The sequence below is a fragment of the Diceros bicornis genome, chromosome 5, assembly GCF_020826845.1.
Source record: "Diceros bicornis minor isolate mBicDic1 chromosome 5, mDicBic1.mat.cur, whole genome shotgun sequence".
NCBI lineage: Eukaryota > Metazoa > Chordata > Mammalia > Perissodactyla > Rhinocerotidae > Diceros > Diceros bicornis.
Window position 1 is genome coordinate 32,760,595 of NC_080744.1, and position 23,583 is coordinate 32,784,177.

A 23,583-nucleotide genomic window follows, 5' to 3' on the forward strand; every position below is an offset into this window, starting at 1 on the left:
TGGTGGGCTTGGAGAGTTGGGATTTTCTCCCATCTTTTTTTTCTTTTGTGAGGAAGATCAGCACTGAGCTACCATCCGTTGCCAATCCTCCTCTTTTTGCTGAGGAAGATTGGCCCTGGGCTAACATCTATGCCCATCTTCCTCTACTTTATATGGGATTCCCCCACAGCATGGCTTAATAAGCGGTGCGTCGATCTATGCCCGGGATCTGAACCTGCAAACCCCAGGCCGCCAAAGCGGAGCATGTGAACTTAACTGCTACGCCACCAGGCCAGCCCCTCCCCCATCTTTTAATATTGGCATTTTTATATTTCTCCCTGAGAAAATCCTAAATGTTCTTGAACAAGGGGAGATATTAAAACTTGTAATTCCTGGGCCAGCCGTAGTGGCCTAGTGATTAAGTTCGGTGCGCTCTGCTTCAGCGGCCTGGGTTTGGATCTCGGGCATTGACCTACACCACTTGACTGTTAGTGGCCATGCTGTAGCGGCGGCTCACTTAAAAAAAAAAAAAAAAAGAAGAAGATTAGCAATGGATGTTAGCTCAGGGCAAATCTTCCTCAGCCAAAAATAATAAAATAAAATTATAATTCCTAAATTCATAGGATTTTTCCTAGCTGCTGTCAAATCTTGTATTTTTCTGATATGGAAACTAGTTATCTCTTTTCTATATGTATATAGAACAAAATGATAAATTCATTGATTATTCACGTAACTTCTGCATAGTTGTGTTGCTTTTGAAGAGGCAAGATGGACCCTCTACCCAAAATTTGATTCAGATGCCAAGATTGATGACTGTGTACACACACACACACACACACACACACACACACACATACACATACACACACGCATAAGGGTAAGGAAAGGTTTATTCCTAAGATAATGAGGCTTTGGGGAGAGCAGGGCAGAGTCCTTCAAGGTGGCTGGAAAATGCTTTGAGAGGGGACGGGTAGGAGACTGGCTTGGGGTTTTATGATGTTCAGGGGGTAAGGCTGGGCTGAGGATTCCCACTTGTGGGCAGTGGCTTCTGTGGTTTGAATTTCCTGCCAGTGTAAAAGGCTCTCTAATCAGATTGCCCGGATATGGCGTACAGGGGAAGAGGGAGAGTTGAAACTCAAAAGCTGCCAGCAGTCAAACATCAACGAATGGAGTTAGACTCCTTGTACTTCTCCTACTGGATGTGTGATGTGCGGAGGCCCACTGATAAAATGTGTTGTGCTGACATTACAGGTGATGGACCTGCTGGCAGCTGCTGACTTGATTACACCAACTTTTTTCTCCCGGCTTCACTGACTTTGAATCTTTTGCTACTGTTCCTGACAAGTACCGAGACAGCTACCATTTTCCAAACAGTATAGTTACTTGGACTGCATTGTTTATAGACCTCTGGCAAGGAAACAAACACAGAAGACCTACTGTGCTCCAAGGCCAGGCTGCACACTTTGCCTTTGTAAGCTTATTAAGTGTGAGAGCTCAAATTTGATTTTATTCTAAGATATTAGAGCAAATTGTCTGTGACTTTGCTTTCTCTGACCAACACCCTTTTCATTACTGTTAGAGATGGTTGGGGAAGGTTTCTGCATTCGTTCATGGACGGGTTTGTTTAAATCTGTATTACTCTGTCAGTAATTAGCATGTTTTCCCAGATGTCATCTTTTATGTGCCAGCCCCTTGATTTGGGGCATATGTTTATACTACCTTTATTTTTTTTTCATTTATTCTTTAAACCAATTTTTTGTTTTTGTTTTTGCTTAAATAAAACTAACCTTATCTTAAAGCAGTGTTTCTCAAACTTTGGTGTGCACCATCACTTGGCAAGCTTGTTAAAACATCCTCCAAGTTGCTTAATCAGTAGGTCTGGGGCAGGCCTAAGAATTAGCATTCCTAAGAGGTTCCAGGTGGTGCTGATGCTGCTAGTCCAGGGACTGAACTCTATCTTATAAAAATATCTTACCAACACTATTTTGTAACAGTAATATTTGTTAAATCATGGGTTTTATGTGCTAGTTTGACTTTTTTTCCTAATGCACATTAAAGTAAATATTCAACTGTTAAAATGAAGTCCAGCTGTCTATTACCAAAAAATGACCTCACTGGTGTGTGTGCAAAGCTTGGGAAACACTGAATATTCTCCAAATGTAATTCAGAGGATGGGTCCTTTCCCTTTAAGACTGAAAGTATGTGCTTGAACATGTTTCTTAATGTGAGGCATTGTGTAAGGCCAATGAGAGGCACAGACAGTACAAATTAGAGTCCATGGGCAGGAATAGAGCTGTGGTTCTCATTCACTTGGGAAATCAGAAATTTTCTAATTTCCTGGCTGTGTGCGTAATCCAGTTCCACCAACGTTATGTGTGTGTGGTAGAGAGGAGCTTGGATATATGTGTAAGAGAGTATAAATGAAAACCAGATTTAACCACAAACTGGCGACTACAGGCCTGAAAGTCCCCATAGAGAAGATGGATGAATCACAATCATGGAACTTGGTGGGACCAGCCATTATAACTCACACTGTGCATGTGGACCCCAGGCTCATCCAACCTCCCTGTGATTAAAGATACCCCATGCCCCTTCTGAAGAGTTATGGAAAAGATTTCCCAGCTTCACAAGTGATTCTAGTAGTTGGATAAAGCCAATAATCTTCAAGTTTTTAGAAATTTTTGAGTTTTCATTGTACCTGATGCTTACCCAACCATAAGAACAGCAATAACTAACAAAAACTCTGTGGAGTAAAAAGCACAGGTTCTTGGTCTTGAATGACATCGTTGGTACTTACTAGCATGTGGTTTTGGGAAAAGTTGTTCAACCTGTGCACCTCAGTTTCCTCATCTGTAAACTGGGCGTTGATATGATAGGATCTGTCTTATAAGGGTGATGTGAGGATGGCATGAGTTAATCTGTGTAGAGTGCTTAGAACAGTTACTGAGGAATAGCACTTGATAATGTTAGCTATACCAGGATGTAATTAAAAGAAATTCCGTCAGTCAGTGATAAACTACAGCAATGGTTACTACATGCCCCTCAGGTTAGTGAGATCATCTTTAATTCTGCTCTTGGTGAACTGGAAGACACAATCTAGTAATGATACCTGGCAGAAAGGATGTTTTGCTGTTGTGAGTTGATCAAAAAGGAAGGTTTGTGTAACAAAAGGGGTCCCTACCAATTAGACGAAGTACTTGACTAGAAAGAGCTGTATTTTTATGGAGGGAACTTCTTACATATTTTTCTCCAAAATGTTGAATCCTGCCAGTCAAGATCCTTTTTCCTTTTTCTATCTTTCCAAATGATATATTATTTTCTTAAAAGACATTTCTTCAGGCTTCTTTTTTGTGAGTTAGATTATTTGAATTCATTTGTTAATTTCCACTGGGCTAATAATGTAGCTTCAAAGAGATCTGCCATTTTCAAACCCTGATATTCAAAATCTCTATTCCTCCTTTTCACACATTTATAGAGTCCCAGAGCTGCTGAATACCAGGGTCAAGTTCTCTTTTTAACAAACAAAAACGTCCTTAGTCTTGAATTGAGACCTCTGCCTCACCATCCTTACACCCCCGAGAGACCGAGAGGATTTGCCTTGGTCTATGGCAAGGCATTTGCAGACACAAATGTGAGGGGAGGGGACTGCCACTAACAAGACACATTTGAAAACCACCAACCTAACTTTGACTCGTTATTCTGTAACCTTTATATTCTCTTACCATTCTCTTGTGAACCCTCAAAGTGAGCGTTCCACTAGTGAGGACCTTCATTTCCGCCTTCTACATGCTGCCCAGAGATTCTAGTTTGTCATCCTTCTCAGGAATGGGAGTGTTTTCTTGCCACCTGTCACCCTGGGACTGTTGGCAAAAATATTTGTCTGAGGAGGAGATGAATCAAGATTTACTGGGTGTTAGCTTTGCTGTGGTCTATTTTGTCAACCTGTTAGTTAGTCATAACTATCTGTCACACCCTTACAGGTACAATTTACACAAAATGAATCATTTCAAAATATATTCTGTACAATTTTTATTTAGAACATAGATGTTATTCCCAAAGGACCTCAGTTTGCAAGGCTGGTTTAGCTGATCTACCTTTGCCTGCTTTGTAGAGGCTTGGAACTGATTAAGGTTTAGATGCTGATCATCACATGGGTTAGGACTCAACAATTATACAAGACTCACACTTACTAAATTCTTCTCATTTAAGCATCTAGAGACTCTCCTGTGCCTGTATAATCTTTATTTGATATATGAGAAAACTAATATAACCGGAGCAATCTTTTTTTCATTATGTTTTAATGTTAGATATACATAAAACATGGCATAAAACACATAGAGGTTAAAGAATAATTTTTCATGGAACACCTGTGGGACACCACCTGCTCAGTCATAACGCAACTCAATTCCCCTTCTCCTGGTTGCCACCATTATCCTGGATCTTGTTAATATTATCTGCTTTTTTTTATAGTTTTTTCACCTCCGTGTACCTAGGATTAGGATTGTTGGGTAGGGAGGTATGAGTATCTTCAACTTTATTGGAAAAAGCCAAACATTTTCAATAGTGATTGTACCAATTTGCACTCCTGCCACAAGAGTGTGAGTTTCCATTGTTCCACATTGTCACTAACACTCAGTTTTGTCGGACTTTAAATATTCCTGATTATTAATGAGAATGAGCAACTTTTAATATATTTGTTATTTGTATGCCCTCTTTTTGGGGTGCCTGTTGAAATTTTTTGCCTGTTTTTCATTTTCTATAGTTTTGTAGAAGTTATGCATATACGTATTTATACTAGATCTTTGATTATTTGTTTCAAGTATATTCTCTCACTCTGGTTTGTCTTTCCCCTCTCTTTATGGTGTGTTTTGATGAAAAGACATTCTTAATTTTAATGTAGTCAAATTTATCAGTTTTTTTTCCTTTACATATTGTGCTTTTTAAATCTTAAGTCCTTTCCTGTCCTGAAGTGATAAAAATACTATGCCATGTCATCTTATAAAATATTTATAGTTTTGCTTTTTACAGTTTAGCTCTTAATTGACTTAGAATAGATTCGTATGTGGTTATAAAGTTGGGATCCAGTTGCATGTTTTTCCATATGAATACCCACTTTTCCCAACTAATAGTTTTGAAAAGACCATTCCTAGTGTAAACAAAGATCTTTCATGCTACTTCTGTCATATTAAGTGACTATAAATTTTATAGTGTATTTCTAGGCTCTCCAGTCTATTGTATTAGTCTCTTATTCCTTTCAGTACCACACTGTCTTAATTATGTTGTAATAATTAAAAATAATTCTTGTTCGCTGGTAAGGCAAGTTGTCTTACCTTTATATTTTCAAGAGTTTCTTGGCTTTTATTGGCTTTTTGCACTTTCATGCTTCAGTATACATTTTAGAATGAGCTCCTTAAGTTCAAACAAAACTTAGAAATATTGAATGGGATTGCATTGAATCTATACATCAATTTGGGAAAATTAACATGTTTACAATATTGAGTCTTATTAAAAATATGTCTTGCTCACTTTATCTGTATCTTTCCTGGTAATATATTTCAATATAATGTTTCTATGTTCTTATATGACGTCTTACATATTTTTGTTAAGGTCTTTTCTAAGTACTTTGTGTTTTTAGTGGTACTGTAAATGTTGTTTTCTTTTTTAAACTGTTGCTAGTATCAGGATTTTTGTATACTGATTTTATATCCAACAACTGTACTAAACTCACATATTCTAATATTTTACCTGCAGAATCTTTTGGATTTTTCTAAATACACAATCATAGTGAATAATAACTTTATTTTCCGTTTATTTTATATATATAAATATGTGTTTGTGCACATATTTCTTTTCTTTTTTTCTTATCCTGCTATATCAGGTAGTACCCTTTCGGACACTATTAGGAAAATAATGAATAGAAGTGGTAGTAACAGGTGTTCTTGTGTTATGCTGAGTCTCCTAGGGAAAACATTTAAAAGTAAAATGTTTGATGTAGATTTAAAAAAATTAATGCTTTTCTTTTTGGCTCTATGAGTTTTGTTCTATGGTTCTATGAGTTTTAACCCATGTATAGATTTATGGAACCACTACCATAATCAGGATAGAGAATAGTTACATCACCCCCAAAATTCCTGTGTGCGCTGCCCCTTTGTAGTCAAACCTTCTCCCCATCTCGAACCTTTGGCCACTGCTGCTCTGATCTGTTCTTCATCTCTATGGTTTTGTCTTTCCCAGAATGTCATATACATGGAATTAAACAATAGTTAGCCTTCTGAGACTGTCTTCCTTCACTCTGCATAATACCTTTGAGATTCATCTATGTTGACATATGTATCAATAGTTCATTCCTTATTATTGCTGAGTAGTATTCCATTCTATGAATATACTACAATTTATTTATAAATACCCATTGAATTATGTATGTTTTCTAGCTCTGCAACTTATTCAGCTTCCTTGGACAAGCTACTTAACTTCTCTATGCATTAGTTTCTTCATCCTTAATGGGGATAATGTACTTACATCATAGGGTTATTATAGGGACAAAATGAGTTAATACAGATGAAGTACTTAGATAATGCCTGATATATAGTCAGTGCTCAATAAATACAGTCCATTATTGTCCTGAATATTAGTAAATATTTTGAGGTGGAAAAGAACTTGACAAGTTCAAGGAATAGAAAGAAAGCCAGTGTGCCTGGACTGTACTGAGCGAGGGGAAGGCAGGGAGAGGTGTGTAGGAGCCAGGTCATGAAGGGCTGATGGGCTGCAGGAGGGAGTTTTGATTTCATTCTAAATGCAGTGGAAAACCAACGATGAGATGTGATCTGGTTCATGCCTTTAATAGATCATGCAGGGGCTGTGAGGAGAATGCGTTACGGTGGTGGTGAGAATGAAAGCAAGTGACATTTTTAGGTTACTGCAGTGGTCCAGGGAAAAGAGGGACCATTGTGGTGGTTGTGGGGATGGTGAGAAGTGGTCTCATTCAAGGGCTGGTTTGGGTGTAGAACCCACAGAACTTGCTGATGGATTCCCAGCTCAGTGGAACACATGACACATTCTCCATAAGAGCAGTGGTGTGACATAATAATCAACAGCAAGACTCCTCTCCTGTTATGGCTTTACCAAAGATTCCCCTCATCCACTTTTGAATAGACATCTAAACTTTCATGCCTGATTTCTGAAATCCACTTGAAGAAATAGCTTGTTTTCTTGTACATTTTTAAATGACATCTAACTGACTTCTTTCTTACTCATGCTCACAACCTCAAACACATTTGTGAAAAACCGACTTATCCCACAAAAATGTTTACTCATAGCATTTTGCTTTGTGGTTTTCTGCAGCCTGTCTAGTTCTGTGACCCCACATACTTAGCTGTCCTGCTGGAAATAAAGTTGTCCTGGCTGCTTTATGCTTAGCCATCAGGATGGTAGTTTTACTGGTTGGCTGGAGTTCCTGTGTACACTTGGGACTTATTATTGGAATAAACATTATTAGACTCAGACTAAAATTGGACCAGAAATTTATTTTTGTCCTCCTTTCAACCTCAGCTCACCCTAGATTCTCTCATCCAAATGACAAATGGTCTTGACTCTCTGAAGTGATCTAAAGATTAAAATCAGCCCTGGATCCTTGCATTCAAATGGAGATTTTTTTTTTGAAACAGTTAAAAATAGAGTTCTCTGAGCTCACATAGAAAGTTTTCTTTCATTTCCTGTGTGTCTGCTCTTAATACATCTGTATTTGTTCTCTATGGGGCCTTAGCTTCCAACTCCTCCTTAAAGACAAACGCCTGACCCAGTCTTTATCTGGAACACCCATCATACTTTTTTTTTTTTTAACCCTATCCTATCTGCCCAATTTGGGGCTTGTCATAACTCAATATTTGCTAAATGGAAGGAAATCTCCCTTCTATCCTGAGCTACTTGTCATATCTTGCCCCAATTTTCAACATCTCTTGTCAGGTTAGTGTCAAATTGTGGCTTTTATTTACTCATTTTACTTATAGGAGGGCTTCTGGAATCTTGGAGGTTCTCAGCTTAATTTTCTGCATAATTTTGTGCTTCTTTGTAATTGGCTTTTTTTGTGATCTTACAGAATACCAAGCTGCTATTTTACACTTGAAGAGGGAGCACAAAGAAGAAATTGAAAACCTGCAGGTATGTCTCTTTGATTCTACTGAACTGATTATGTGAGATTGATACTTAGTTTTCTCATGTGCTGAAGTAAATAGTCCCCTTTTGTTGACATATTTACCTCAATATCATCTGCAGCTTGCACCTGCTACGGGGCACTGAGTTTATCCTGGGGATGAAAGCCTTGAACTCCATTTTTTAATATAATTCAATTCCTGTTTTTTAAGGAATACTGCAAATGCATTTGATTGGGAAAATGATTTGATTAGAGAAAATGATGATTCTATTTTAAAGCAGGAAAGAAGATAGAGTATTTAGACTTTCACTGTTTATAAGAAGTCTTTAAAAAGTTATTTTTCTATAGAAAACAAACTGGTGGTTCCCAGAGGTGAGGCGGTTGAGGAGGTGGGTGAAATGGGTGAAGAAGATTAAGTACAAACTTCTAGTTATAAAATAAGTCATAGGGATGTTATATACAGCACAGGAATATAGTCAATAATATTGTAATAACTTGTATGGTGACAGATGGTTACTATACTTATTGTGGTGATCACTTTGTAATAAATATAAATATCAAATCATTATGATGTACACCTGAAACTAATATATTGTATGTCAATTATGCTTCAATTAAAAAAAGACAGAAAGGAAAAATTATTTTTCATATGCACAGTGTAAATTATTTTGGTTTATTCCCGTTCATGTATTTGTATGTCTGTCCCTGAACACATTCCTGAAAGATGATGTCATGCAGATTAAGGCACTTAAGGAAGTGGCCTTAGTGAGGGGAGGAGCTGTGCTGAGCCATCCACTCCTTATCTCTAGGGAGTGCTGGGAAATTGCTGACTGATCCTCCTTTGTGAAGCCCTGGAAGACCGAGGGATCGTTCCCTTCTCCAGACATGTGATTGTCATTCCCTTCTGTTTGGTGTTTGCTTGTAGCGCCTGTAACAGGAAGTTTGAGTCTTAATTTCAAATAACTAAATATTGAGTCAGGCACTGACTCTAGTTTACTGATGGCTGGATGACCTTATACCTCAGGAAAGAAGAATATTGAAATTTAAGTAAAACTTGTCGCTTATTTAGTGCTAACTGATTACTTGCTAACTTAATGAATTTGTGGATCGATTATCTTTCTTTTCAGTAAGTGATAATGCGCTTTTTAAAATAACAGACACGGTATTGGATTATACGTGAAGCCATTTCAAGTAGCAAAAAGATCATTAAACAAGTTGTATTGTGTATGAATTCAAACCACCCCATCCACCTTGGTTTAAGTAGTGTGGGAGAGCGAATGAATACATTTCACAAAGAAACAAAAAAGTGGAAAAATACCTCTGTCTCCCAGGGGAAAAAGAGAGGTGGAGGCCCTTACCTCCTTTGTTGCAAAATGCTCCACAGAGACCTCTCTTTCTTTTCCTTTGTTCTGGTGTGCAAAAGATTCTCAGCGATCTCAGAGGAACTGAAATGGGGATTAATTTAAGAAACACATTGGTAATGAGGGTAGGTACAGAAGTGATTCTGTGAACAGAAGTTTTATGTAACACTTCAATTGTGAGTTAACACCAGCTTCCCCACGTTGTAGACCAGCCCTGTGAGGGCTTTGACAGCTGAATAATATTCACAGTAGGAGCAGGTACTTACAATTTTTGAGTCCTTATTTTGTGCCAGACATTGTTCTAGGCATATTGCGTGCATTATTTCGTGTCATTTCCACAAAAATCCTATGATCTTACATCTCGAACTAAGAAAAGGTTGGAAGAGGGAAAGAGAATAAATGGAAGGGGGAAAAGTATATTGGGATCATGATATCCATTTGAAGTCAAGTTTAGACCATGGGATGATTGACAAGACTAAAAGTTAAGAAATGTTCCTAATTAGACCTTAAGTTTTTTTTAAGTATCTCTGAAAGAATTGTCTGCTCCTTTATTGCTATTAGTAAATTTTAATTCTTTTTCTTGTCACATATTTGTGATTTATTCCTAATTGCTGAAACCCTGGGGCCATGGCACCCCACCCCCATCAGGGCGGGGACAGTGGACCCATTCTATGCACTTAACCATAGTTGGGAACTATTCCAGCAGTCACAGGCTGACAACCCTCAATAGGAAACTGGCAACTCACATTCCTGACCTGACCTAAAGAACGATTTTGTTGACAAACACAGTGTTTTTTTTATGTGTGTGAGGAAGATCAGCCCTGAGCTAACATCCATGCTAATCTTCCTCTTTTTGCTGAGAAAGACCAGCTCTGAGCTAATATCTACTGCCAATCCTTCTCCTTTTTTTTCCCCAAAGCCCCAGTAGATAGTTGTATGTCATAGTTGCATATCCTTCTAGTTGCTGTATGTAGGACGCGGCCTCAGCATGGCCAGAAAAGCGGTGCGTCGGTGCGCGCCCGGGATCCAAACCCCGGCCGCCAGTAGCGGAGCGCGCGCACTTAACCGCTAAGCCACGGGGCCGGCCCACAAACACAGTGTTTTAAAGATTGAGTTAGGAATAGATGTTTTAAAATATGGAAGGATTTCTAACTGCTTCTAAAAAAAAATTGGAAAATCTGGCAACAGTGGGCTTCTTTTCTTATATGACTTCAACTAGCAAGTGTACACTTTATCTGGGACACGTGTTCTCTTGTTTGCCACTGTCCCCACTCTGTTTGCCTGCCTGGCTCTTTTATGCTTTAATTAACCCCTGTTCTCTGGAAGAGGGAGAAAATAACTAAATTGGCAGCAACACTAACCAGTCAGAAAGATGCAGTTCATAAAAGAGACAGTAACCCAGCCTGGCTTTCCTTGTGGGCAGTCGCTGACTGTCATCTCTACCTGTTTTATTTCACAAAGTAACAAAGTCACGTCTATTGTCACAGGACTAGTGGAAGATAATTGGTGAGAGAACTGATATTTCGACGCTCATCTCTTTATACGTGATTTCCACTGGCAGCCTTTATTGCGCATTAGATTTTCTTTCTTCACTTATAGGTCACAGAGAAGTCAGACGTGTTTTACGCCTTCAATATGTGTTTCTAGAATAAGAAAGATTTCATGCTTCAAGTATACAGGAGAAGTGATTCATTCTGTCACCATATGCAAAAATTGATGTGTATTCCATTTGGTTTTTTTGGAATGTTTTCATAGAGTTTAAAGAAACAGCGTGATTCAATAAACAGAACCTAAATTCAGTTTTCTAGTCTGTTTTTGACTATAGACTGGTAGGGAAATCACTTAAAAGTTCAATTCTCCCCCCGCCAAATGGAATCCTTATCACCTAAAATAATTTGATTGGAGGTTGACATCTTTAGCCCAGAGTCCCAAAGCTTGTAAGTGGAGGAGTCTGGAGTTTTTAATCTCATGTGTGCTTTGCAGCCAACATTTGTGGAGTGCTGTACTATAGAGAGGTCACAGGGCTTGGTCCTGGGATGGGCTTTTCAAATGTGTAGCAACTTACATATTCCTTTTATAGTTCAGAAGCAAAGATTTATTGATGACTTGAATGAATCAATTGCTAGAGCCTTATATTTGTATACCTTCTATGCAAAGTCAAAGCACTTGGCTGACTTTTCTATTCAAATCTTGGATAAGAGAGTGGTGGCAGGTCAAACATTTTCCATGACTTCACTGTTTTATGTCATTTATAATATAACCACAGCGAAATCCTTTAATTTTGTCCAAGTGTGTCCTTCATTTAAACTCTGCCTTGAGAGTTTGTGATCACTTCATGATACTCATCATCTGCTTCAGTTTTCCATTCTGGATAATTGTGTGTTACTGACTTCATTTTTGAGAAGGTAGCACCTTTATGGGTTCTCAGTTACTTGAGAAATTTTGCAATGGTAGCCATTGCACAACAAGTTCATGACGGTTGGGTGGAAACATAGTTCAGACCTGCCCTTCTTCTTTTTTTTTTTTATAATTTTATTTATTTATTTATTTTTTCCCCCAAAGCCCCAGTAGATAGTTGTATGTCATAGTTGCACATCCTTCTAGTTGCTGTATGTGGGACGCGACCTCAGTATGGCCGGAGAAGCGGTGCGTCGGTGCACGCCCGGGATCCGAACCCAGGCCGCCAGCAGCGGAGCGCGCGTACTTAACCACTAAGCCACCGGGCCGGCCCAGACCTGCCCTTCTAACGCATATGATAAAATGAATTCTCTCCCAGGTACAACTAGTTATTTTTTTGAGATTGCTTAGGAGCAAGGTTTGAAAATCACAGCTGTTGTACAAAATGTTTCACCATACAGTTGATCTTTTGCCTTATTATAGCCAGAGAATTGTGCAAGATATCATTTTATGCATGATGGGAATGTGAAAGAACTCAGGTTTTTGAGTCAGAATTTGGTTCAACTGCTTGCACTGTGACATTGGGAAATGAATCTACTTCCTGGGGACTTAGTCTTCTCAGTTTCGGCATCTATACAATAATAACCATGTTGATGATGATGCCTCCCTTCTAGGATTGTTCAATATGATGTACACTCGGTGGTACTGGTTATGTAGCACATGCTCAGTAAGTCTTATTTCTCATTCCTTTTTTCCTGCTCAAATCTCCTTACAATTAGGCAACTTGAATTTAGAGTGGTCCTTAGGCTTTTTTGGTTGAGGACTTCCTTGAGACATTTGACATATTCTTTGAGGGTGATTTTTCCATAATCCTTCAGCCATTCTTCTGCTTCTGTGCTCTATATCAGAGTAGTCTAAACCAGGCTTTCCCGAAGCTCATTCCACCGAACAGTGAGCCTCTGAAATGCTCCTTGATAAAAAGATTTCATGGTCAAATAAGTTTGAGAAATATCTGGTTCTCCTGTTAGAGCTTTACCATATAGAGAAGAACTATAAGAGAGAGAATTGTATAGCTTGTTTCCTACATAATTCTTTTTTTTCCCCCCAAGTAATCCATTTTTTGGAATACTGTGTTACGTTGATACATGTAGTCTTATCATCTCAATGTATAATCCACTTCCTGAGTTCAAGTTAAATTCTTTGAGTGGTTTCAGTCCCCTTATGCCACCAAGGTTCTGCTTATTAATCTGCTGATTGTAGGCACCTTGGAGGAAGCAATGATTTTTGTCTTTGTCTTTTAAAGTACTTGCCAAAGTGCTTGGCACACAAATGATGCACAGATATTTCTTACGTAACAACCTATAGTTAAAAAATAATAGTACTTAACTTTTTATCAAATCCCTACTGTGTGCCAACCTCTGTTCCAGGCATTTAGCATTAATATTATAAAGAGTAAATGTAGGAATATAAGTGAAGTAATAGATTGGTCCCCATTTTACAGATGATAGAACATGAGGCTCTTAGAAATTGACTTGTCAGCAGTCCTAGACTAGTAAGTGGGGGGACCTGAATTTGAATCCACCTAAATCTGTCTGACTTTGAAGCCAATCCTCTTTCTATTAGTGCAGCTTTAATGGAAGAAATATTAGATTGAGAATCAGAAGGTCTGGATTGTTAGGTCTTAGGTTTGGCAAGAAGAACAACACAAACTTCAGGCAATGCTTTGGGTTCAGTTGCCTAATTTCCAAAATGAGGGACCAGGCCATATAATCTCTAATAGCACCTTTGAATTTTATGGTTGGCCCCACCATACTTAAAAAAAAAAAAATGTTTATCCACCACATTGTACTGTCAGCCTTAAGGTTATTTAACTGAGAATCTCTAAATCCCTGTTACTTGCACACCCACACTTTTTGCCCTATGGTTCCTCCTCAAGGTTCTCCTTTCTAACCAGGAGGTCTCTCCTCAGTGCTGCTTGCTGCTGTGGAACAATGTGTTTAGGTTTTCAGTAATATTCTGGATGGAGCGCTCTAGCCTTCCAGTGCTTCTTCAGATGCCTGACTCGTGAAGGGATGTAGCTCTTGGAATGGCAAATGAAACTTCTATAGGGGACCCAGTTCTTTTTGATGATGGAAGGGAAGCATGAGCCTGGGTTGGGTAGGACTTTGTTGGCTCTCTACTTCCTCAATTTTGAAAGTTGAAAAGAAAATTCATGCCCCTTATCTGGCTTTTGAGGATCTCTGGGTAATTTAAGAATATTATTTTTGACTAGCACTTTAAGCAGTTTGGAAGTACGTGCCGTGGAAATGACAGATTGTTTTATCTGTTTTTAATGTTCTTTGGGTTGTGGGATAGAAGAAAAAGAACTAGCCAACAGTGACATTTCCTTTATGGAAACCTTTTTCATTTACCCCATTCATCACATGCATAGCCTTTTAACTGAGGGGAAACTTTACTGAGCGATGGCCTCTGGCAGGCCCCTGATCATTGTGCAATGCAGTCACATTTCTAATATGGTAACTCCCTCTGTGAAATGATCCAGCGATGGATGCCAAACAGGAGATTAACTTACATTGTACCTTGTCCCCAAGAGAACCAAATGGTATGTTGGCCTCCATTAAGAGAAACTTGTAGATTTCCTTACTATTCTGTCTCCAACCCACCCCACTGGTCCATTTCTAATAGTTTACATACTGCTGTTGAAACAAGATTGAATGCAAACTACACTTGAGCTGATACAGCTAAATTTATAAGGACTCATAAATCTTCAGCCTTTTCCATTTGTTATGTTCTTTGTTATCAACACAATACGTTTAAATCTATTAATTTCTGGAGAATACTGCAAGGGGAAGGGAGTAATTTGTAGACCAATAAACAAAACTTTCACAGATATGAAATATGGTGATTTCCTTAAACCCTGATGGTATTCCCCTAAGTGCTGATACTGGTGTAATTCATTACTGAGATGCCAAAAAGGAGAAAGAATTTTAAATGTTGAGAAATATATTAATTGTTTTCTTGTGGATCTATAATACAATATTATGGGTTTAGTTGATTTGCTGGTTTACTGGTGTTGAGATGCCTCCTAGGCCAATGGCTATCTAGAAACTTAGATATATTTGGAGTTGAGTTTTGATGGAGAACGCAAATCAGTTAATTCCCTAGTTGACTTAGCATGCTGGGAGCCCTTTGTCTCAACCTTCAAGATTGTGTCTAGCCCCACATAATTCAAATATTATGTCACGCTGTGCTTGCTGATAGAGGGAAGCTGGTTGTAGAATGAAGAATTACGTGCATTATTCATTTGTATCATGGAGGCTGATGCTGGTTTTATATGCCTTTTTCATGCACCGTCAGCTTCAATCATCCCTACTGAGTCAAATTCTGAACATGAGTCGCTCAGGTGGGCCAAGATAGTTGCTCTTTTTTCAGTAGTTTTTTACTTTAGGTGACAGGATGATATTGGAACAGGTGACTTTTTGAACATTGGCCTTTGGTTTTTTTGACTCTTCATGAGATAGGAGGAAGGGAGGTATGTTAGAGCCTTTGGGGGGGGGGTTCTTTCTGTCCAGACTTGTCCTGCCTGGCTCAATAATTCTGAGTTTTGTACAATCCTGTACCATAGAGTGAATAATAGGTTCTTCAACTATGAAGTGAGACTAGGTGGTGTAAGTTTCCTTCCAACTCTAAAGTTCTGGTGTTTCTGGCCTGGGGAGAGAGTGGCCCATGTGTCTGCCTCAACTCAATCCAAAAGTCTTTGAGGTCCCCTTATCCCACATTACTTGCAGCAGTGCTAGGCAGCTAGCCAAAATGTAATGAATAGTTGAGTGATATACCTTGACATTGCTAGAAATTCTTTCATGACTCACAGGATTTTGATAGAATGCTATCTTGGAGGCAGCCTTAGAAAAGTCACAGAGTTCTTAAATTTGTGACACTATCAAACACAACCCAAAGAAGTTTGGTCAGCACAGTGTCATTTAAAAAGCATCTTTGAATAACTTGAAATAAATATGTGTGCCCTAATTTGCTGCAACACGTCCCCACATTACCTGTTGTTTTATCTGGGCTCCTTTGCTTGTTTATGTTGATTGCCTGGCCTTGTAGACATCCGAGTTGATGACCCCTGGTATGGAGCATAAAACAGCTAAGAATGTCCTCATCCACTTTCGCCATGGTCTTACGAATATTAAACACAAGTCCCTTGAGCTTTTAGATCTTTGTGGACTTGGACATTTCTTTTCCTTTTTTTTTTTTTTTTCCTCTTCCTTCCTTCCTCCTGTCCTCCCCTGAAGGAGCTATTGACGGGATAGAGAGGGCAACAGTGTTGGAAGGGTGAGTGAAAAATGAGCTATTAGTGAAAAAAAAATGGGTATGGTCTAGGTTCTAGGACATTTTTAGGAAGGGATAGGGAGAAATTTTGTTTGATCTTTCGAGTTTAAATGCTGGGTACCCTTTCCTTTATGACTGACTTGGAGATGGTTATAATCATAGTTATTGAATATGAAGTACAAACTCTGCTAGACACTGTGCTCAGTGCTTCACGTACATAATTTCTAATCAATTGAGAGAGCGGTGAAGTGCTATCCTGAATTTTCAGATCTGTCTGGTTTCTAAATCTGCTTGTTTCCACTGTCAACTTGTCAACAAATATAATGGTTTTCTAACTTTTCATTTTCCGCTCTTCCTCTCGTCCTGTGGCACACAACCCTGCAGATCATCCCTTATTCTTATCCTATACGAGCTCCTCATATGATTAAAAACAAAAAAAAAATGGGGACATTTCTGTGGTGTTTGGAAAGAGAAGAATAGCAACAGAGTCCTCTTATTTCACTAGTTTCTGAAATGACAAGCTGTTCTTCTGTTCTTCCTACCTAAATATAGAAGACAGGAGCAGGTAGAAGATTGCTCTCTCCAACTTCATTTCTCACAGCTGGTCCCGAGCCCAGTTTGAAGACAAGCCTCTAGTATTTGTCACCATAAACACATATCAAGTTATTCATCTTAGAGATTTGAAACCTGAGTCTCAGAGAAATCAATTTCTGAGACCATAAATTAAGAAAATACTAGGGCAAAACTTCTATGCATCTTGCCAGCTACTTACTTCATTGATTTTGCAATTTGAACATAGGGGTTCCTCAGCTGTTATCAAACCTTATCTTCTCCCACAGAACTCCTGAGTCCCAGCATTACTGATCCTTTAAGCACATGGGGTGATGTGGCTGTTCCCTATACTGTCGCCTATTGGTAGGGTGTGCCCATGTGTGATACACAGCACTTGTTGACTCTTCTAACAAGTCCAGCCTCATATGGGCTTTGGAACCCATAGTATGAATTTATTGTGTTTGTGTGCACACATATGCATGTGTATGCTTTGACTGTTTTACTGCAACTTATTCTAGCTTGTTATATGTCCTAGTGGAGGAATAACAATAATAATAGCTGGTATTTATTGAGTATTTACTATGTGCCAGTCTTTACCTATGAGGATTAAATGAGTTATTATACGAACTTATGAGGATTAAATGAGTTGTATACCAACCCTATGAAGTGGCACTCTTAACCTCTATGCTGAACTACCTCTGGAAGTTCTTACCCTTTGAAGAGCCTCACCTACAGAGTATTCCTGACACGACCTTGTTTCTGGACTGACCCTTGTCTTTGATATCTCAGTGATGGACGTTAGGAGCAGAACATGCTAAAGAATGAACCTATATTATGAAATCAAGTAACCATTCATTGAATGAAATACAGTACAACTCTAGGCAGGACCACTGAGTAGAAGCACAGGTGTGGAATCTTCCTTGAGTTTCAATCCTATCTCCACTAGCTACTAAATGTGTGATCTTGAACAAATTATTTAAACCTTACTGAGCTTCAGTTTCTCATCTGAAAAGTGGTCATGATGATTTTGTAACTTGATTGATGTAATGCTGATTGCAACTGTTGTGATAGTTAAGTATGGGACTTGGAGGTACAATGGCATGTGGTAGATGATCAATAAATAACTACTCTCTTTGTTCTGAGGAGCAACATGCTTGGTTTACTTGAAGTCAGTGGCTGTTGAAGTGTATTTCTTGGTGGTAAAGTTCTTTCAATGTAAACCATGTACCTATATGGAAGAAAAACATTCTGTGGTTAATGTTATACCTAATGTTCCAAAGAGTGTTGCTTTTAATATTATTGTTATAAAAGTATGATGCTCTCATTCGCATTACTGCCTGTTAATAGAAATATTGCTGCTGCCATGATTTTATTAAGGAAACTTCTGAATATGTAAAGGCACCCAAGTGTTATAGCTCACGTTTTGGGGGTCCTGAGTAAGACGTTGCATTTCAAAATGGTTTTTCCAATAAAGATAAACTAACTAAAATGTAATTTCATATACATAACTCTGCTTTTCATAGTTTATCTCTTTTATAATCAATAAATACTACGTGAGTACTTGTCAAATATAAGAGATGTACTAGGGATAAAACATCATTTAATGGTAACAGCAGCAGCTAATATTTATTGCATATTACTATATGCCAGACACTTCTACTTAGCATATACCTTGGATTATGTTATTTAACCCTCACATGGATTCTGTACTCAGATGATTTACTGTTTAGTTAGAAAAGTAGAATTTATACCATAAAGACCAAATAACAGGTAGCTTAAACTAAGTACCTAATACTACCCAGAGACTAATGAAGGGAAAGACTATATGAGTGTTAACATCTTTAAATTATCTACTTTTAATGGAATTTGTGAATTTCAGATCTTATATATCAAGTAAAAGAATTATCAAGTCTCAGATTTTGTGATTGACATAAATGAGTGGCAATTTCTTTTACTGTCTCCAGAAGCTGCTGTAGTTGTCTCTGTAATTCTGCTTATTTTGTTCTGCTTATTTTGTTTTAATACTCTGTATGGCATGACTTCTATCTGTTGTGAATAGATACAATACACATAATTTAAAGTATTAATTGAGAAAGGTATATTGCAAGGTATGTGGTTTGTGTGATAGACTATCCGGGTATTTTATGACTATTTTAGAAGCCGTTCCCCAGTCTCACCACTGGAGGTCAGCTTGACCCTTTTTCTCTTCATAAATCTCCGAGTAGATTTTCTTTTGATGACTGAAGCAGCTTTCCAGTTCAGAGCTTTGCTTTAAAGACATGAAAAATAAAATTGCTCTTAGTTTATTTCACAGGACCGCACAGGTATGTGTGTATAGCTCTATACTCATAGACGTAATGCTTAATGTACTTACAGAAGCAATATACGATGTGTTTATGGCCATAAATATACACGGACATTCTATATGACAAAAGACAAAGAGGCACCAAAAAACAATGCCTTCTGAAATTGGTCATCTGTGTTTCATCTCAGAATGGAATCATCAAAAGGAACTTGGAGGTCTCTCTACCGTTCATTCATTCACTACGTATTAAGTTCCTATTGGGTATCAGGGACTGTGCTAGATGCTGGAGCGAACAGAACAGACATAGTTCCTACTTTCTTGGAGCTTGTAGTCCAGTCAGGGACAAATATGGATAAAATAATCACTCAATAAATATATTATGATGAATGCTGTAGAGAAAAATACAGTACAAGATGCTATGAGAGGGTATAATTTAGATTTGAGGGGTCAGGGAAGGAAGTGACATTTAAGCAGAGGCCTGAAGGATGAAGAGGAGCTTGGCTAGTTTGAAAGACTTCAGGGAGGGCAGCGAGTGACAGATAAGAGACAAGTTGAGGATAAAGCTATGGAGTGGTATTTTACAAACTTTTAAAACTGCAACCTGAGGTAAATGAATTTTACCCTGAAATCCAGATTACATGTTTCTGTGTGTGTGTGTGAGAGAAATAAGAGTTCTGTTAAACAGCACTTATTTCATGTGATGTATTCTGATATATTCAATTCTCTTTTATTTAAAAAGAAATGCCGGTGAGACAGCATAAATTGATTTGTTATCCCACTAATAGTCATGGACCAGTTTGAAAAACACTGCTGTGGAGGAGGGCGAGAGGTCAGATTCTGGAAGGGCCTTGTTGGTCTTTTTAAGGTTTTCCAATTTCATCCTCAGAGCAATGAGAACCTACTGACTGATTCTGAGCAGAGAAGTATGTGACGTGGATAGATTTGTGTTTTCAAAAGACCCCCGTGGCTGCTGTGGTAGAGGTTAGATAATAGGGGATCCAGCGTGCAAACAGAGAGGACAGTTGGAAAGAATTGCTGTCCTGCAGATAGGAAGTGACAGTGGCTTGGACTAAGGTAGGGGCATGGGAGAGAGAATTTACGCTCTCTGACAATAGGCATTGACTTTTTACCAATGCTGCTGGTTGCTTCTGCTAAAACTGGAGCTACTAAAACTGCCATTGTTGCTGCTCTATAAATGTTAGCACAACTTGATTCTCCCTTGGGTACCTAGACCAATACTTGAACATAGTAAGTACACCATAAATATTTTTGAATGAATTAATAGGGAGGAAGAAGGTACTGACCATATACTACTCTTTTGAGCATGAAATGAGAAAGCTCTTTCTTGATGTCTGCATACCCTTCTTTCATCCTAACTGAATATATACACACCACTAGGACAATTACTTTTCTCTACAAATAGGTGACAATTTCTTCTTACTGTCTCTGGAAGCTATTGTGGATATCTATATAATACACTTTTGTTTATTAATATTATTTATGGCATGATCCCTATCTGCTGCAAATAATGTGCAAATAATGCACATAATTTAAAGTATTAATTGAGAAAACAGAATAATGGCTTTCAAATTTGGATGGGGTTTATAAGTTGAACCATGTGAAACTGCTGATATTTGCCCTATTTTGACTTAGAAAACAGCAATTTCCTGTGGCTTAATCTAATATATTCACACCAAAAGGCAAGGAGGTGAATGTGTGCTGGAATTATATTCCTCTGGATGGACCATACTTTGAAATGTTCACTGGGTTTTCAAGCAGGAGTTTAGAGACTATAGCTGAAAATTTCACGAGGCGTTGCCCATAGGAGAGTGACGTGTGCATTCTATGTAACTCTTCAAATTAGAATTCTTGAGACTTCTCGTGACATTTGTGCCCCATATCACTTACAGAATAATCTTGTGAACAATTTCCCAGCCTTTAGGAAAGCCATGAAAAATAAAATTAACTGCAAACTGTTTATCCAGCTTAAATTACTATTCCCTGGTCTAGTGAACAGGCTGAATATCATTGATCTTTCTAAGTGAGCCCAAACTGATGTTTTACTCCGTAAAAAATGAATAATTGTGACACACTCTTGATGATTTTGGTTTCTGTAATACGGGTCTTTGTAAAATTATTTGTATTTTTATTCCCTCATAGACCTTTTTTTGCAGTAAAACTTTTATTTCTGGAATTAGAAGTTATAGGAATATTATATTGTGGTACAGATACATACACAGGAAAATGGTTAGAAGATTAGAAAAGGAAGTGAATTAAACATCTAAGTTATATTTATTGCATGACTTTTTGTTAAACAAATATCTTGTTGAATATTTCCTTTACTTCTTCCAGAGATACCAGTCTTTTTAGGTAAATGAAGTTTGAAAACTAAGATATGGTTTGCCACTCATTAATAAATGACCTGGCGGTGGGGGAGACGGTCTTTTGACTTTTTAAAATTAATTTTCAATTAGTCCTGCTGGAAATTTATAAATGTTAAATCTAATCATATTTTTCGTACTTCAAACTCGTGTTCTAGTTCTCAACCACATCTTCTAATCCTCTTAAGTCGTGAAAATCTAATTTTCATGCAGAAAAGAGTTTTTTTGATATTTCATTTTTAGCACATAAAATAACATCGATTCCAATGTTGATGAATATAATACAGTATTATTTTTCTGTGGAATTCCAACATTCTAGAGTAGTGGCTCAATCTTGAAGCTTGATTGCCAAAAACAAATGGAAACTCCTTTCCTTTTGCTATAAAACAGTGGTAGATGGGCCCAAAAATGAGGAGGGGAGAAAACAAGATTGCATTACAAATCTGGCAACATCAGCCACACTAGTAAAATCAAATCCAATGTTGTTTTATGACTCTGAATTTATGTGAGTGCCCAGGATCAAAGGGCTCGTATCCCACTGGACCACAGGGTCCATAGTTCATGGCAAAAACTCATCAAAAAGAACATTTTAGTCATTTAAGCTTTTCATTTTAATCAGCCGCAGTAATAAAAGAGCCTTTAGGTGTCCAAAAACATTTTGTGAGATCAAGAGGTTGTTCTCTTGCTCGTAGAAGCAGCTTTCTTATTGGATCCATATAATGCCTGTGGCCTTAGAGTGCCAAAGGGCCACAGCCTCCACGTTGTTTACCCTCGTGGGATGGTTTCTTGTGGTTCTTCTAACTGTGTATTATGTGATAATAAATTATGGTGTCTGACGGAAGGACCATAAAATTTTCACACAATTTATCAAGTTATTTCAGCCATTTAAACTTTGGTCTCTGACAGCAAGCCAGGTACTTTGTAATGTTTAGACAGAAACAGAGTCTACTGCCGGCATCTTGACAAGTATCTAGAGACGATGCTGCATAGGAGAAGGAACACGAAGCTCGAGAGTCAGAACACCCAGACTTGAGTCACAGCCCTGACCCTCCCTACTACTGTGATTTTGGACAGTCCATAAGATGGGGATACTACTTTGACCTCAGTGCTGTTCAGATTAATAGGGTGATATTTGTGAAGTTACTGTCCAGCAAAAAAACAGATAGACACTAGGCATAGATGATGCATTTAACCAGCCTCAGCAGTCCTGCATTTTCAACAGGACACCTGAGTAGATAAAGGGGAGAGCCAGCCAGAGAGGAGCAAATTGATAAGAAAATGTTCCTGAGAATGTGGAAGAGGGTGAAGTCAGGGACCCAAGAGATTGAATTCGCTCTGGGGGAAGAAAAAGGGGGGCATTTCCTTTAAGACAAGAAGAAAATGAAAAAGAATGAATGCTTTTGTCTATAGACTAATAACACTTTTATTTCTTGTGCTCGTTTTAAATTTTGGCCCCTGCACAGAGGAAAAGAAACTGAGACACCTAATATTTCTCCACCCAATCTCTTGGATATCATCCTCTGCCACCTCTTCTCCACTTTTTCTCATTCAATGTTCCCTTTTTGGGAGGCACCTTCCTCCATTTCTAACAATACATCAGCTATCCTTTACTTTACAGTTCCTTTGCTTGACCACACTGCTTCTTTGAGCTTCCATCACTCCTCTCGCTGGGAAAGTGTTCAAACGTTGGTTACATGTAGCCGATTCTCCTCCCACTTGCTTTGCTGTTGCTGCTGTACTGAAACAGCTAAGACCACAGATGAAGTAATTATCAAGTGCTATTGGTCTCCTCTCCATCTTCAGTGACTTTGATTCTCGAGTGTCAGTGTTGAAATCCTTGATCTCCTCCCTCGACATCTAAGACACTGAATTCTCCTGTTTTTCCTCCCTGAGTGTGCTGCTTCATCTCCTTTGCTGTCCCCTCAGCCTTGCCTCTGCAGCACCCCTAAATGTGACCCTCCGAAGGGTGGCCTTTCTTTCTATACTTTGTCTCTCAGAGATTTCATTTATTGCTGCAAGTTTATCTCTGTGTAAAAGCTTTTCGGAGCTATTTATTTGGATTCATATGTTTTCCTGAGTTCCAGTTCTGGGAAAGTTGTAGTTTTTGCTGGAAAACCTAGACTGGGA

The 23,583-nt window shown here is 38.3% G+C and overlaps 1 protein-coding gene across 3 annotated transcripts in view; it reads left to right on the top strand.

Annotated features, from left to right (window-relative positions):
* FMN1 (formin 1) overlaps positions 1-23,583 on the top strand; it is a 365,920-nt gene that overhangs the window by 127,151 nt on the left and 215,186 nt on the right. For all 3 annotated transcript variants that reach the window (XM_058541158.1, XM_058541159.1, XM_058541160.1), the window contains one exon: positions 8,075-8,136. In XM_058541158.1, coding sequence (XP_058397141.1) covers positions 8,075-8,136 — 62 coding nt within the window. The remainder of the gene's footprint in view (positions 1-8,074; positions 8,137-23,583) is intronic.